This window comes from Tenrec ecaudatus, chromosome 1 (assembly GCF_050624435.1).
Source record: "Tenrec ecaudatus isolate mTenEca1 chromosome 1, mTenEca1.hap1, whole genome shotgun sequence".
In the NCBI taxonomy this organism is placed as follows: domain Eukaryota; kingdom Metazoa; phylum Chordata; class Mammalia; order Afrosoricida; family Tenrecidae; genus Tenrec; species Tenrec ecaudatus.
The window spans coordinates 197,255,940-197,269,448 of record NC_134530.1 but is presented as its reverse complement, the minus strand read 5'-3'; the positions used below and the strand labels follow the sequence as shown (position 1 = coordinate 197,269,448).

Here is a 13,509-nt window from a genome sequence, read left to right as displayed (position 1 = left end):
ATTAAGACCCCAAAGGGGACCAGAAGGAGGCGGAATCTTGCAACCCAACATTTCAAATCAGAGCCTGGAGCCCTCCAGTGACAATAGTTGGGGATTGGGTAGAACAGGCAGTGATACTTCTGTGGGGTCAAACAAACAAACAAGAGTTTAGGAATGTTTCTCTTTAATTTTTAGTCAATTAAAATCTGATGAGTCTGTAAGAAACCTCAGAGATTACCGAGTTCATATTTTTCCCTTTAAAAAAGTTAGAAATTAAGCTCCATAAAGGCTTTGTGACTATCTGTGGTCTACAGCCATCTCAGTCCAGTTATAGGATTCCAGAGCCCCACCCTTCTGCGTCTAGTTCATCTCTGTCCACTACAGCAAATTGTAACATCCTCTCTTTGGTGATATCTGAATACACATCTAGCAATACTCCAATACTTGCCATTTAAAGATATATATAAATTAAACAGTTTACCATTGCATTAAAAACGAGATATATGAGGATTCTAAATAAAGTCTTGCTTTTACCTCTAAAATACTCATGTGACCTAACCCATGAAATATTCACCTCTCAGGTTCTTCAAGATGTTCTCAACTTCGTAAAAGGTGGCATTGCCCATACTTAGTGCTTCTTGGGCTCTGTTCTTAGCAAGGTTGGCACGGGAGAGCAGCTGCTCTGATTTCTGTAAACAGGCAGACAGACAAGATTAGAGGAAGTGTAACCTACACCAAATGTGCAGTGCTGCGGGCAAAGTCCCGCTGATGCATTTCATAACAACAGAGCTGCATGGTTCTCCATGGAGCTGGGGGGTAGGGGGCTGTAGCAATTTGGTGTTCGAGCAAACTCTTATCATTCAATAGTAATCCCTTATGGAGAACAGGTCCAAATCAATTCCCTTGTCAGGGACAATGAAATATTTTGCAAGATGTAATTTTCAGCTCCAGATACGTGCTGGAGCAGAGCTAACAGATAGAACACTGCCCAAAATAGGTCCTTAGGAGGCCTGAGTCCTGTTCCCTGGTTTGAGGGCTGACTCATGGGGTGGAGCTGAGCTGATTACATCCAGGTCTCCGTGTCCCAGTCACTCCCTCTCTAAGTAGAGGGCGTTCCATGGGTCCCTAGCCATATTGATTCACATAGTAGGCATTCACTGCATATTTCTGAGAGAGCCAATGAACGAAAGAATACCTGCTTCCCGTTCTTTCCATTCTGTAGGAGCAGCCGGCTCTCTTCTTCCCAGTTTCCCAGGTTTCTTTGCGCACGCTTGAACTCATCCATGTGTGTGGTCACCAGGCTGGTGAGAGTATCGGCTTTGTGTCTAATCTTCTTCGCTTCTGCCTGAGAGCCCAAAGAAACAAAGAAGCGTGACTTTCTGTTCATCCGTTGTCACCCCAGCCCTAGGACCTGACACTGCTGTTTGCAAACAATCACAGCCTTAAGGAGCTACAGTCACTAGTCATCCAAGCCCAGAGCCTAACAGAAAGGAGGCAGCATTGCCCGGGACCGGCAGCTGGTCTCCCAATAGTCAACCAGACCTGGTTCTCTTTTTGAGCGGGCAGGGGTTTAAAAACCATCCAGTGTTCCTTTCTATGTTCAGGGGACTCTATGCTAGTGGACATGATTGTGTGTGCTTTTCACTACAGGTAGAAAACAAGCGATTCTCAATCTCATAAATTTGGGAGAGTTCCTGGGTAGTGCTGATAGATAAGGCAGTAGGCTGCTAATGGAAAGGGTGGAGGCTTGAGTCTACATAGAGGCACCTTGGAAGAAAGGCCTGGCAATCTCCTTCGGCAAAAATCAGCCATTGACAACTCCTATGGAGCACAGACACTTGTACACTGACATGCATGGGGTCACCTCAAACCAGCACTGATTCTACAATAACCGACTTGGTGCGGAGTTTTAGTAAGCTGGAAGCATTGTTGTTAGGGGCTGCTGATGCCCCGCTGTTCAATAGAACAAAACAATGGCCAGTTCTTTGCCATCCTCGCGATGGTTTCTGTCGGAGTTGGAGTCCTTGGTTGCAGCCTCTATGTTGACCCACCCCATTGAGGGGCTTCCTCTTTTTTCCCAGCTGATTCCTGCTGGTAACATGTCCAAAGTATGCCATTCTCCCTTCCAATGAGCAATGGATGTGCTTTATCCAATACTGATGTCTGTTCTTCTGACCGTCCGTGGTCTACTCAGGACTCTCTGACACCATAATTCAAAGGCTTTCCTCTTCTTCTCTCTTCCCTAGTCCTCCTCCACCGTGTGTACACCTAGGAGGCAACTGAAAGGACCACGGCTTGGGTCGAGCTCCCCTGTGTCCTCAAAGTGACTATCATCTTTCCTTCTAAACGGTTTTTGATCGGGATTTGCCCAGTGCAAGAAGTAATTGGATTCTTGATTACTCTGTCCATGGACATTGATTGTGAATCCAAGTAAAACAAAATCCTTAACAACTTCAAGATTTTGTCCCCCTATTTTTCATGCTGCTGCTAATTGGTCCAGTTTGGACAGTGGTACTATCCCCCTGGTACACTTACAGAGCAGCTTCACCCTCCAGAACAAATGGAAGATCTTTTGTTTGGAAACTTAGGAGGCTGGGCCCCAACCTTTGAGACCCAGCAGGTTGGAGTTCCACCCTTTGAAACCTGGGCACTACTGCTTCCCATGCTCCATCCAACACCCCTGTTGATCTCAGAATTGCGCCAGGGACTGTCCATCCCTTTTCTTGAAGAAGAGATGGCCCTTTGGCCTGTTTCCTACCTGTAGAATTCCAACAGACCCACAGTTCTTTCTCTGTCCTTTCAATCGAAACTGATGGGTTAACTCATTACCGAAAAACTGTGTAGCCACATCTTTGGTGAGCATTATAGGACACGGGCTGTTAGCTTGTCCAGCAGAGTTTTCTAATTTTTTGCGTTCTGTTTTGTTTTTGCACAGTTCACGTTGAAATCCATCTCTTTCCATAAGTAGCCAGGAGAAACCACATGGCACTTTTTAAAATCTTGCTTAGAAATTTCCCCAGCCCAATGTCCACGTTCCTTACTTACATGTTCTACCTTCCACCAAATATTTTAACATAATCCAAGCACATTCATTGCTGCTGGGTAGCAACTACTACCCTTCTTCCATTATCCAGTCACATACTCATCATTTCCTTTTTAAAAAAAATATTATTTCATTGCATTTTACCTGAAAGCTTACACAGCAAATTAGATACAAATTTGATACAACTTTTCCAGGCCAATGGTTATCATTTTTATCACGTGCTAGCATGCTCATGATTTCTATTCTGTCTGTTCTCTCTATTGATCTATCTTCCCCCTGTCTTCTCAGGCTTTCTTTTGGGTCAACGGTGTTGGCTGTTGGGTCACACATAGTTATTTGTTTAAGGGAGCTTATTAGTCACAGGTGATGCTGTTTATTTTCTAAGTCAATCGATTATTTAGCAGAGAAGTGACCTGCAGAAACACCTTCGGTTTCTAGACCAGAGTGTATCTTTAGGGTGACGCTGCTGTTGCTGTTTGGTGACAGGAGCCAGTTGTGTCCTACGTCCAACAGAAAGAAACACTGCCTGGCCCTGTACCATCCTCACCACTGTGATGTGTGTCATTGCTACGGCTCTCTGTCAAGCCATCTTATCGAGGGTCTTCCTCGTTTTGTCTAACCTCTACCAAGCATGACATCTTTTCCCAGGGACTGACCTCCCTGGGAACATGTCCAAAGTACATCAGACGAACTCTCACCACCCTTGCTTCTAAGGCGCAGAGTCTGGCTGTGCTTCTTCCAAGACAGATTTGGGTTTTCTTGGCAATCCTTGGTGCTTTCAACATTCTTTACCAGCACCATAATTCAAATGCACTGATTCTTCTTCCGTCTTCCTTCTTCAAAACCCAACTCGATAGCCTCCGGGCTCCTGTAGGTCTTGCCCTTTTTTAGTGATGTGAATTTTTCTCCCATTCTAACCAGAACTTTCTATTGTGTTCCTGGTCAGAACGGTCAGTAGTGGTAATCAGGCAACACCTCGTTCCGGTCCCAGCTTAGAAAAAAGGCTGTAGTTTGTGTGGAATGTTGGTCCCATGAAAGAATTCTTCTTTGAGACTTTGATTTCTTTCATTTTATTTTGCTCCATATGAGTAGCAAAATGGTTGTATCTCAGATGGCTACTCCTAAGCTTTTGAGACCTTAGGCATTATTCAATCAACTAGGACGTAGAACATTATCATTGTAAACAATGTTAAATAACTTTTCCCTCAAGACGGTGGTCCAAGTCTTTTGACCAGTAAACCAATCGCATGAGCTGTTCGGATACGTCTAGGAAGTCTCCACAGCTGTATCCATATATGTGGATACAGCTCACATAAATGTTTAACGAAATGACTACAGATGCACCTTTATCATGAACTTCAATATACCTTTCTATCTATAGATATGCATCTACGTCTACCTAATATAACTGCAAACATGTTTTGATTGTTGCTGCAAAATTGTATGTTATAGAATTTATCAAAATTGCCCCCTTTTCTTATATTTTAATCGTGATATTTATTCACTTTGGGCAGGCTGTGTGTCAAAGAGTCTGCCATCTAGAAGCGATTCTGCATCCCTCTTCCTCCATTCCCGGTAACTTTGCTTTCTGTGTGCAAATCGGTTCCTCATTTTTTATAACAGTAAAAAACAAAAACAAACTCACTCCCATCAAGTTGATTCTGATGCATAGCAATCCTACAGAACTAGGGTAGAACTAGGATTGCAACTCTTTACAGGAATAAAAAACCCCATCTTTCTCCTATGGAGAGGCTGGTGGTTTCGAACTGTTGACCTTACAGTTAGCAGCACCACTAGGAACCGGGGCACCACCCAGGCTGCTTGTTCGTGTTCTTGTTCTTTTAAAAATAATGGTAGGGTCATATATTCTTTTTTGAAACTTTTGCTTATTTCACTCAGCCTAATGTCCTCCAGATGTGTCCGTGTTATGTCTTGTGGACTCCGTGTTGTTTCATAGTCGACATCGCTTTCGCTTAACGTTTCCCCAGAAACGCAGCTCCCTGCCACCTGTCTAGCCACGGCCTGTTGCTGCGCCACCTGTATTCTTTAAGATGCTAGAGGCTCCCATCCCAACTCCTCATTTCCTTCGGAACTCCCCACAGAATTGCCTTTGCCATCATCATTCGACTAACATTTTCTTCAAAGCAATCTTGGCTTTTGCCATTAGGTGCCTTAAAGCTCCTCCAGCTTCTACGTATCACTCAATTCTAAAACCATTTCCACATTTCAGGTATCTGTTAGGGCAGCATACCACGCTTTCAGCACCACATTCTGCCTTCATTCTCTCTGCTGCTACAACGGGAACATCACAAATGCGGGGTTTGAACAAACAGATCTCTTGTCTCCGTATCGGAAGCTTGGCTTCTGAATGCACAGCGTCAGCTGTTGGAGAAGGCGCTCCCCCTCTGTGCACACTGTAGAAAGGTCCTTGTCTCGTGGGCTTCTATTCTGGGTGATCTTCATGTGGCTTGGCATCTCTCTTCCCTCGTCTCTGCTTGTTTCTCCGTGTCTAATCTGATCTCAGGGGGTGTTAGCTTAGAAATACCTACATTTATATGGCCTTCTAATATGACAAAGAAACCCATTCCCAAAGGAGAATTTGATCACAGGTGTAGGGATTTACAACAGTTTTGGGGAACTCAATTCAATCCAAAACAATCATCTGAGATGATACAGATGTTCTACAGAAAGGACGCAAACAGGTATTCTACAGAAAGGACTCAACTGAAAGCATTCCACGTTTTAACAACTTCCGACAGCTATCAATAGTCTCCAGCCTAAGGAAGAGATAGAAACAATGTAACAGTAGGTTCAGAATGGGTCAAGGCCTTTGCAGAGACATGGAGTGGGTTTTAAGCGTAAGGAAATGGGCAGTGAGGGATATAAACACGCTCCCTACAGCTGCATAAGGTTCTCAGTGCCACTTTGAAGATTAAGGATCATGTGACCCAATCCGTGGTATATTCAATCACCTTGTGTGCATGTGAAAGTTGACGATGAATCAGGAAGCTCTGAGAAAAATTGATAGATTAGAATTGTGGAGTTCGGTGAAGGATGCTAAGAATGTCATGGACTACCAGTAGAACCAACAAATCTGTTTGGAAGAAATACAGCCAGAATGCTTCTTAGAAGAGAGGATGGTGAGAATTCATCTCATGTACCTTGGGCATGTTTTCAGGAGAGGCCAGACCCCGGAAAAGGTCATGGTACCTTAAAGTAAAGGGGATGGATCGACACAGGGGCTACGCTGATGAGCCCATACATAACACAGTGGTGAGGATGGTGTAGGACCGGGTAGTGTTCCGTGCCATGGGACACAGAGGGACTATGAGTCAGAACCAACTCCATGTGCCCAAAAAGCAAGAAAGGTCAACATGGAGGAAAAGGCCAAATGGCCAAATGTTATGGGACGCCCATGGGTGGCTAGGTTTCTGTTCATCAAGCACACAGGCTAGAGGCCCTCACCTGAAAGGACTGCTCATTGGCTCCCTGAAGCTGAGATACTGTGTTGAGCAGGCGGAGACTTTGCTGATAGGACCTGTCAGCTTCCGTGTCGACCTGGGTGGCCTCCCTCATCAACTGCTGTGCCAGGGACTTTGTGTTCTCTAACCTGCAAGGGAACCAGACGAAGGTGGTGGTGAATTAGAGAACTCTCTCCTCTCAGGCGAGTCAAGAATGACCTGCTTGTTTAAAACTATTTTGCCCAAGACCCAAACAAGGTTATGTGTCAGAGAAGAGTCTTTCTCGACAATCTAAACACAAGTCTTAGAGTTTATACAACATGGGGCAAAAGAATTAAACGTGAATTCCCCAATTCTTGATAATCTATTATTTTTATATTCCCCACACCATCTGATGGGTTTAAAGTCCACAGAAGGCGGCTAGGTCTTCAAGCATTGAAATCTTCCCATCGGGAGACAAGCTTTACTTAAGCTCTTCTTCCTCTAAAGATATCTGCATCCTTTCAAGGGCACGCTCTCATTTTCTTTCCGTCTGCTTGGTATTTCTAGAAGAACCACAGCGCCCCACTGGTGTGGTTTACGGCATATTCTGGGAGATCCCGATTTTGCTGGTCCACATGAGAACTGGTTGAAACGTACTTTCCCACAAGCCCTTGCATCGCGGAGCTGTCGGGGCCGCCGCCTCCTCCTCCTTCCCTCAGCGCCTTGCGCACCAGCAGTAGCGCTTGCTTGGAAAAGTCCTCTGTCTCCTGGGCCAGCTGTTCCATGTTACTGGCGGACTCCACGTGACTGAAAAAAAGATGTAACAACAATGAGAATCAGAATTGTCACCATAAAGAGTTTCCTTCAGCGCGCTGATTTAAAGAAAGGGAGTAACGAAACTCGCGTGATTAGTAAAAGAATTGACCCAGAGTAGATGGCTGCTAACCGAGAGGCTGGTGGTTCGAGGCCCCCAGAGGTACTTCAGAAGAAAGGACCAGAGATGTATACCTGAAAAAAAATGAGCCACGGTCGTACGCTGCCATGTCAGGAGTCTGAGTCCACTCACAGCACGGGGTAGATGGAATTAAGGAACTCTTCAGAAGCAGGTCGGCTAGTGAGTTAGCCTTATGTGACCGACCAACCTTGCAAGAGATGGTCAGACCCACCGGCCTTATAAATACCAGCTAACATCATATGCCTCACCAGAGAGAAGCTGTCCCAGCCATCTCATTAGGGGCAAGCTCTTTAAATAGTTCATCAAATGTGGTAGGCTAAAGTTGATAATTTTGTATGGCCCAAGAATGTTGTGATGGGTATGCAAATGGCCCTTGGGAGAAAAAATGTTGCTCATCTCTGGTTTTCGGCACATTCAGCAGGAGCCCGGGGGAGGGGAGAGGAAATGGTCGGGAGCCATCTCCGATGTAAAACAGAGGGCCCAGCAGGTCCTGTCTGCAGGCTCAAGGCCTTAGGTCTGAGTTCATCCAGTGACCAACCTCGCGTTCGCTTCCACCTCTGGTCTAAGCGAGGGCCACCGCAGGGGAACAAAGGCTGTGCACCCCCAGACGCGTTTGTCCCGGTTCTAGAAAAAACTATAAAAACAAGCTCCGCAGACAGCTCATGCTACAAAAATATGCCCGTGTCCTTCAGCCAACTGAATTCCACTAGGGATTAACTGAGCACTGCCACCCCGCCGAGCACTCTGCTCAGAGCAAACCTCCCCACTAGGATTTACAGTCAGAGGCAAGGATCACTGTTGGGAGCTGTCTGCGTTTGTAGGTTGTAGCTGAGGCCCTGCAGAGCCGGTTTTCAGGAGGAAGTCGCCCCTCTGCAGACTTGGCCCCCACAGGCCAGCAGAGGACTCGTCGCTACTTGTTCCCAGGCTCGGGGTGGGACCTGGGAGTCCCTGAAAGCTGTGCAGCCTTCTTTTCCAAGGGCTGATTCATTTCACGTGGCCCAAGGATTCACATCTGCCACAGACCGAAGCCATATTGTGAGTCATGGGGAAAAATGGGGACACAACCCCCCACCCCCGGCTCCTGATACATGACCCTGCCCAGTGGGACCTATGTTCACTAAAAGCCAAGCGGTTGAAGCATGAGCCCCAAAGCCCAGGGATGGCTGCAAAGGAGCCTAGAGGGCAAGAACAGGGTGCTTCGTGCCCAGTCCCCTCCAGTCTTGTTCAAGTCTGGCCTTGCTGAGCCACCTGCGGCAGAGGTGCCTCTGGCGCTGCTGCTCACCTGTCTGCCAGTTTCTGGGCTTCCTGAGCCAGGCTTTTAAAGCTGTTCGGTCCGATGTAGTGCTCAGCTGGAGGAATGTTCTGCAGGGAAAGGAAGAACTGGTTCAGGGCTTCCACTGGGTGAGGGAACTTCACACGGGCCACGTGCAGACACTTTCTCCGTGAGGTCCGCCTCACCACCCTCACTGCACGGTCTTACGAAAGCAAGTGTACACAGGGATATCATAGGCCTTTAAGTCCAAAACAAGTCTCTACCTTGCTACTGATGCACTTAAAAATGCACATGTGTTTATCATTTTAAATGTATTAAAAGTCCTATAAAGTACTTGTATTTTCCAAGTTTTTACTGGTTATTTTTCCGTAAGGAGATCACATGGGAATCTGATTTATTGTCTCTATTTTTAAAAAAACCATTATTTTAGTTAGAAGGGCACCATTTCTTCAGTCTTTCTCTCTTGCTGGGAGTAGAAAGCCTCCTCTTCCTTCTGCAGAGCAGCTGGTGGCTTTGAAGTGCTGACCTTGAGGTTAGCAGCCCACGGTACAATGCACTAGACCACTAGGGCTGCTTTCCTCAGCACACTGTCCAATTCTCTTCCAGTTTCCTTCGCGCACCTTCTCCCACCCACACTTACATGACTCTCACCGTTATATTCTTTATTCAGAAATAAGGGTACTCGGTCCCATCTAAGCAGCCCCGGTGGTACGGAGGTTCAGCGCGTTGCTGCTAAGCAAGCTGAAAGGTGAGCCATGCACACCCACTAGCCGTTCTGTGGGAGGACGATGTGGCTGTCTACTCCTAGAAGGATTCCAGTCTTGGAGACCCTCTGGGGCAGTTAGACACTGCCCTAGAATCTACTCAATGGCAATGGATTTGGGTTTTGGATAGTCCCTTGCACTTATCACAGTACAAAACTATGTCATTAAAAAATGGTGGCAAATATTTTTGCTCATGTTGAGAACCTTGTTTCCATTTGTCTCACCCTTCCTTTCTTTTTTTCTTTCTCATTCACCCGTTCATGCAGCAAACACTGACCATGGCCACAATTCTGCCTTCTGGGGACTATCAAGCCAAAGGGTTATTCAGACAGGAAGGGGATGAGGCAGGACCAAGATTAGACTATGGTGGGAATAAATAAGCTAGCAAGAGGAAGATATAGCTTTGGAATGGCAAATTGCCAAGAGGTCAACAAAGTAGTGTCTCTTTCAAGGAAGAGAAGTCTATCTGCCAGATACACCAAACACTACACCCAGGAGCTCTGCCGTGGGTCTCCCAGCCCGCAGTCCTGGCCAGAGACACGTACGGCATTCCGAAGCAAAGCTTCACTCTCCGCCAGGCTCAGGCGCATCAGAGAGATGAGCCGGCGGATCTCCTGGACGTGGGCCTGATGCTGACTGCCCAGGGCCCGAACCCGCTCCACCATCAGCTTGAGCTCATCCAGGCGATTCCGGAAGTTGTTCTCTTGGCTCCTTGCTTTGGCCAGCTGGAGATTTAGGGATCTAATCATGCCTGAGCACAGAGGAGGAAAGAGGGGGATAAGCACTTTCCACGTCAGCAAACAGTTACTATCAAACATAGCAGAGGGATGAAAAGGGGCTTTGTGTGGTTTATGACAGAAGGGGGGACCCCTAAAATATGAAGGCACTCATGCTAATATCAGGAGAATGTCTTATGCCACTCTGCAAGAACACCTGCTGAGCGACACCCATGGAAGACGATGGTGTAGTACAGTGACTCTTCCCAACACCACTACTTCTCTCCTGACTGGTAGGAAATTGGCCTTGATCACCTTCAGAAACCTGAGCATCTCTTAAGATGTCCTGGAGGGCCTCCTCAGCCTGCTGCATCCTGCTCTCCAGCTCCGGATTGGGTACTGCGCCACCACCCTGAGCCTTTGACATCAGGGCTTCTAGGGCCTGGAGTTGGTGCATAAACTGATCCATCTGAAACCAAACAGGATAAGGGGTCAGAAGAGATGGTGGAGACCACAGGCGAATCCCAGGTCCTCAGGGAACGCCAGGAAAGCTCAGCAATGTTTGCCACAGTGGGTAAGAATTGAAACTCGAGTTTGAAACCTGGCCTTAGACTCCACTACTCACTAGCTGTGTGACCTTGGGCAAGTCACGTTTTTCATTCATAAAAGGAGAATTGCAGCGACACTGCCCCATGGGCTTGTTACATTGCACTAAGTGAACGCAAAGTGTTTGAGGTTCTGCTTGGGCTTGGCTCCCCTCCCCCTCCCCCTAGCAACAACATCCAGTCCCTTCTCTGGAATTTGAAGCTCACTCCTGTTTGCGTGGCCTTGTTTATACTTTCATGTTTTACTTTATTTTTACAAACGGGTCACTTAGAGGAAAAACCTCAGTTGCCATGTGGCATGTGACAGTGGGAAGAACCCTGGGCCCAGAGTCAAGGATGAGACTGAGGTGCCCCCTGGCCATGTGGCTGGGTAAAGTTGCCAATTTCCTGAGGATCTGCCTGCCTAACTGAAGTCGGCAGTTTTCTCTCCGCGCCCCCACCAACTTGACAAAATCCTCCTGCACACCAAAACGCGTGAGGATTGTGGACCGAGTTGCATCTCCCCAAAGGATGAGTTGGTATCGGAACCCCTATCCGGGTTCAAACCCACCAGCTGCTCCAAGGGAGAAAGACAAGGCTTTCTACTCCCATAAAAATGTATGGCTTTGGAAACCCCATGGGGGCAGTTCTGCTTTATGCTCCTCAGAATGGACAGGGATAATCCCAGGAAGATTATCCCTGTGGCTATAATCCTTCTTGGGAGTGGGGCTTTCTTTGTCATGCTAATGAGCCATCCCGAAAGGAGCAGAGGAGACTCCGAAGCAGGAGTGCATTCTGGGGAAGACAGACGCCACATGAGGATCCTTTACATGCCAAGAGACTGAGGAATGGAGAAGCGGTTTGAATAATCTATGAAGCAGTCTCACTTTTGTACCGCCCCAACCTCACGCTGCCTACCAGCCAGCTGATTGAAGCTCACGGACCTGCAGGACACGGTGGTAGAACTGCCCCTGGGGGTTGCTGAGCCTGGGAATCTCCAGGGGAGTAGGACACCTCGTCTTTCCCCCCAAGGAATGACTGCATTGAACTGCAGCCCAATAGGCAACCCATTACACCAGTGGTTCTCAACCTGTGGGTTGCGACCCCTTTGGGGGAGTTGAACCACCCTTTCACAGGGGTCGCCTGATTCATAACAGTAGCAAGATTACAGTAATGAAGTAGCAATGAAAATAATGTTATGGTTAGGGGCTCACCGCCCCATGAGGAACTGTATGAAAGGGTTGCGGCAGCGTTAGGATGGTTGAGAACCACTGCATTTCACCATCAGGACTCTGTTCTACAGCCGGGGTGTTTTGTGTTTTACTGATTAAAAGAAGAAAGGGGATCTATCACCACCACTACCCCGCCTCCAGGAAGCTGGTTCAGCGCTCCATCTGGGACACAGCCACCCAGCAACACACAGGGATGTATGTCCTCTGCCAGGGCTTCCGGGAGTGGGAAGCATAGGTCTGACCAACATGTGCACCTGAATCTTGACTTGGGTATAGCATGTTGGACAGCTGGTTAGCGCTGCCTGGTCACAGTGGGGACCTCCAAATCCAGGCTTGCAGACACAGTTCCCATCGCCGCGGCACTCCACAGATTCCAGGCCCATGGGGTTGCAGTTGCACGCTAGAAACCAGAGACAAGCAGTCAGGGGATGCTCACAACAAGGCAACTCCAGAACGCAGAACCTCGGCAAGGATCAAAGAAAGACGGGGAAGCCGCTGATAGCAAAGAATCTGTGTTTGCCCTTGCAGACCCATGTCAGGCTGATTTCCACTCTTGGCTGTGTCTCCAAGTCCTTTCCCAACACAGACAGGTCTTAGGAGCTAATCCTCTGGTGAGCTGGCCTGCTGTGTGTGGATGATGAGATGTTACAACAATCTGCCCTTTCTGGCATTTGTTTTCTCCCTATCATTAAACGGTAAGCCTCCTACATCCTCTGCAGGCCTCTGTCTTCGCTCATATGCTTTCTAAGCCCACTATTGTAGACATAGGGGTCTCTCCTATGTCACAGATGAGAATATGAGCCAAGAAGTAGAGTAAGCTGCCTAAAGTCACAAAGCAAGTAAATGGCAGATGTGGAAGGTGAACTTGGGTTTGTCTGCCCCTAACACAGATGCCTTTGTCCTACTGTGTTGCCTCTGAGGTAGGAAAGGCAGCAAGGAAGTCATGTCTTCATTAATCAATCAAATTGATAGAGCACCTTCTAAGAGGAGAATAGTGACACAGAGACATGGCTCTAGTATGGTTACACTGATTCCCCGTGGGGCTCTATCTTCAGTACTTACAAAACACTCACAGCAAAGTAATATCAGATGCTTGGGAAAGTTGGGCACCGAATAAGGAGGACCAGAGTAGAATCAATGCACTTCAATTACGGCACTGGCAAAGAATATTCAAAGTACCACGGACTGCCACAAAGAACGAGCCCATCTGTCTTGGAAGCAGGATGGCCAGTGGTCCTCGGAGGGAGAATGGTGAGACGTTGTCACCTGTACTTGGGGCATGTTATCAGGAGAGACCAATCCCTGGAAAGGGGCACTGTGCCTGGCACACAGATGAGCATCGAAAAAGAGGAAGACCCTGGACACGAAGGGTGACACAGTGGCAGCAACAATGGCTTTAACTAGCACACTCGTGAGGCCAGCGCAGGATGGCTTCATTCTGTTCTACAGGAGGTGCTCTGAGCCGAACCACTGCGAAGACCCCTAACAACCACTGTGCCGTCGCTAGTTACGGACAACAA

General features: G+C 47.5%; 1 protein-coding gene across 1 annotated transcript in view; it reads right to left on the bottom strand.

Annotated features, from left to right (window-relative positions):
* The window catches only part of LAMC2 (laminin subunit gamma 2), an 83,840-nt gene that overhangs the window by 11,326 nt on the left and 59,005 nt on the right, over window positions 1–13,509 (bottom strand). Inside the window, exons 13-20 of the mRNA XM_075528198.1 lie at window positions 12,244–12,389; window positions 10,489–10,642; window positions 10,003–10,208; window positions 8,703–8,782; window positions 7,123–7,272; window positions 6,488–6,632; window positions 1,175–1,324; window positions 554–668 (exon numbers count right to left, since the gene is read on the bottom strand). Coding sequence (XP_075384313.1) covers window positions 554–668; window positions 1,175–1,324; window positions 6,488–6,632; window positions 7,123–7,272; window positions 8,703–8,782; window positions 10,003–10,208; window positions 10,489–10,642; window positions 12,244–12,389 — 1,146 coding nt within the window. The remainder of the gene's footprint in view (window positions 1–553; window positions 669–1,174; window positions 1,325–6,487; window positions 6,633–7,122; window positions 7,273–8,702; window positions 8,783–10,002; window positions 10,209–10,488; window positions 10,643–12,243; window positions 12,390–13,509) is intronic.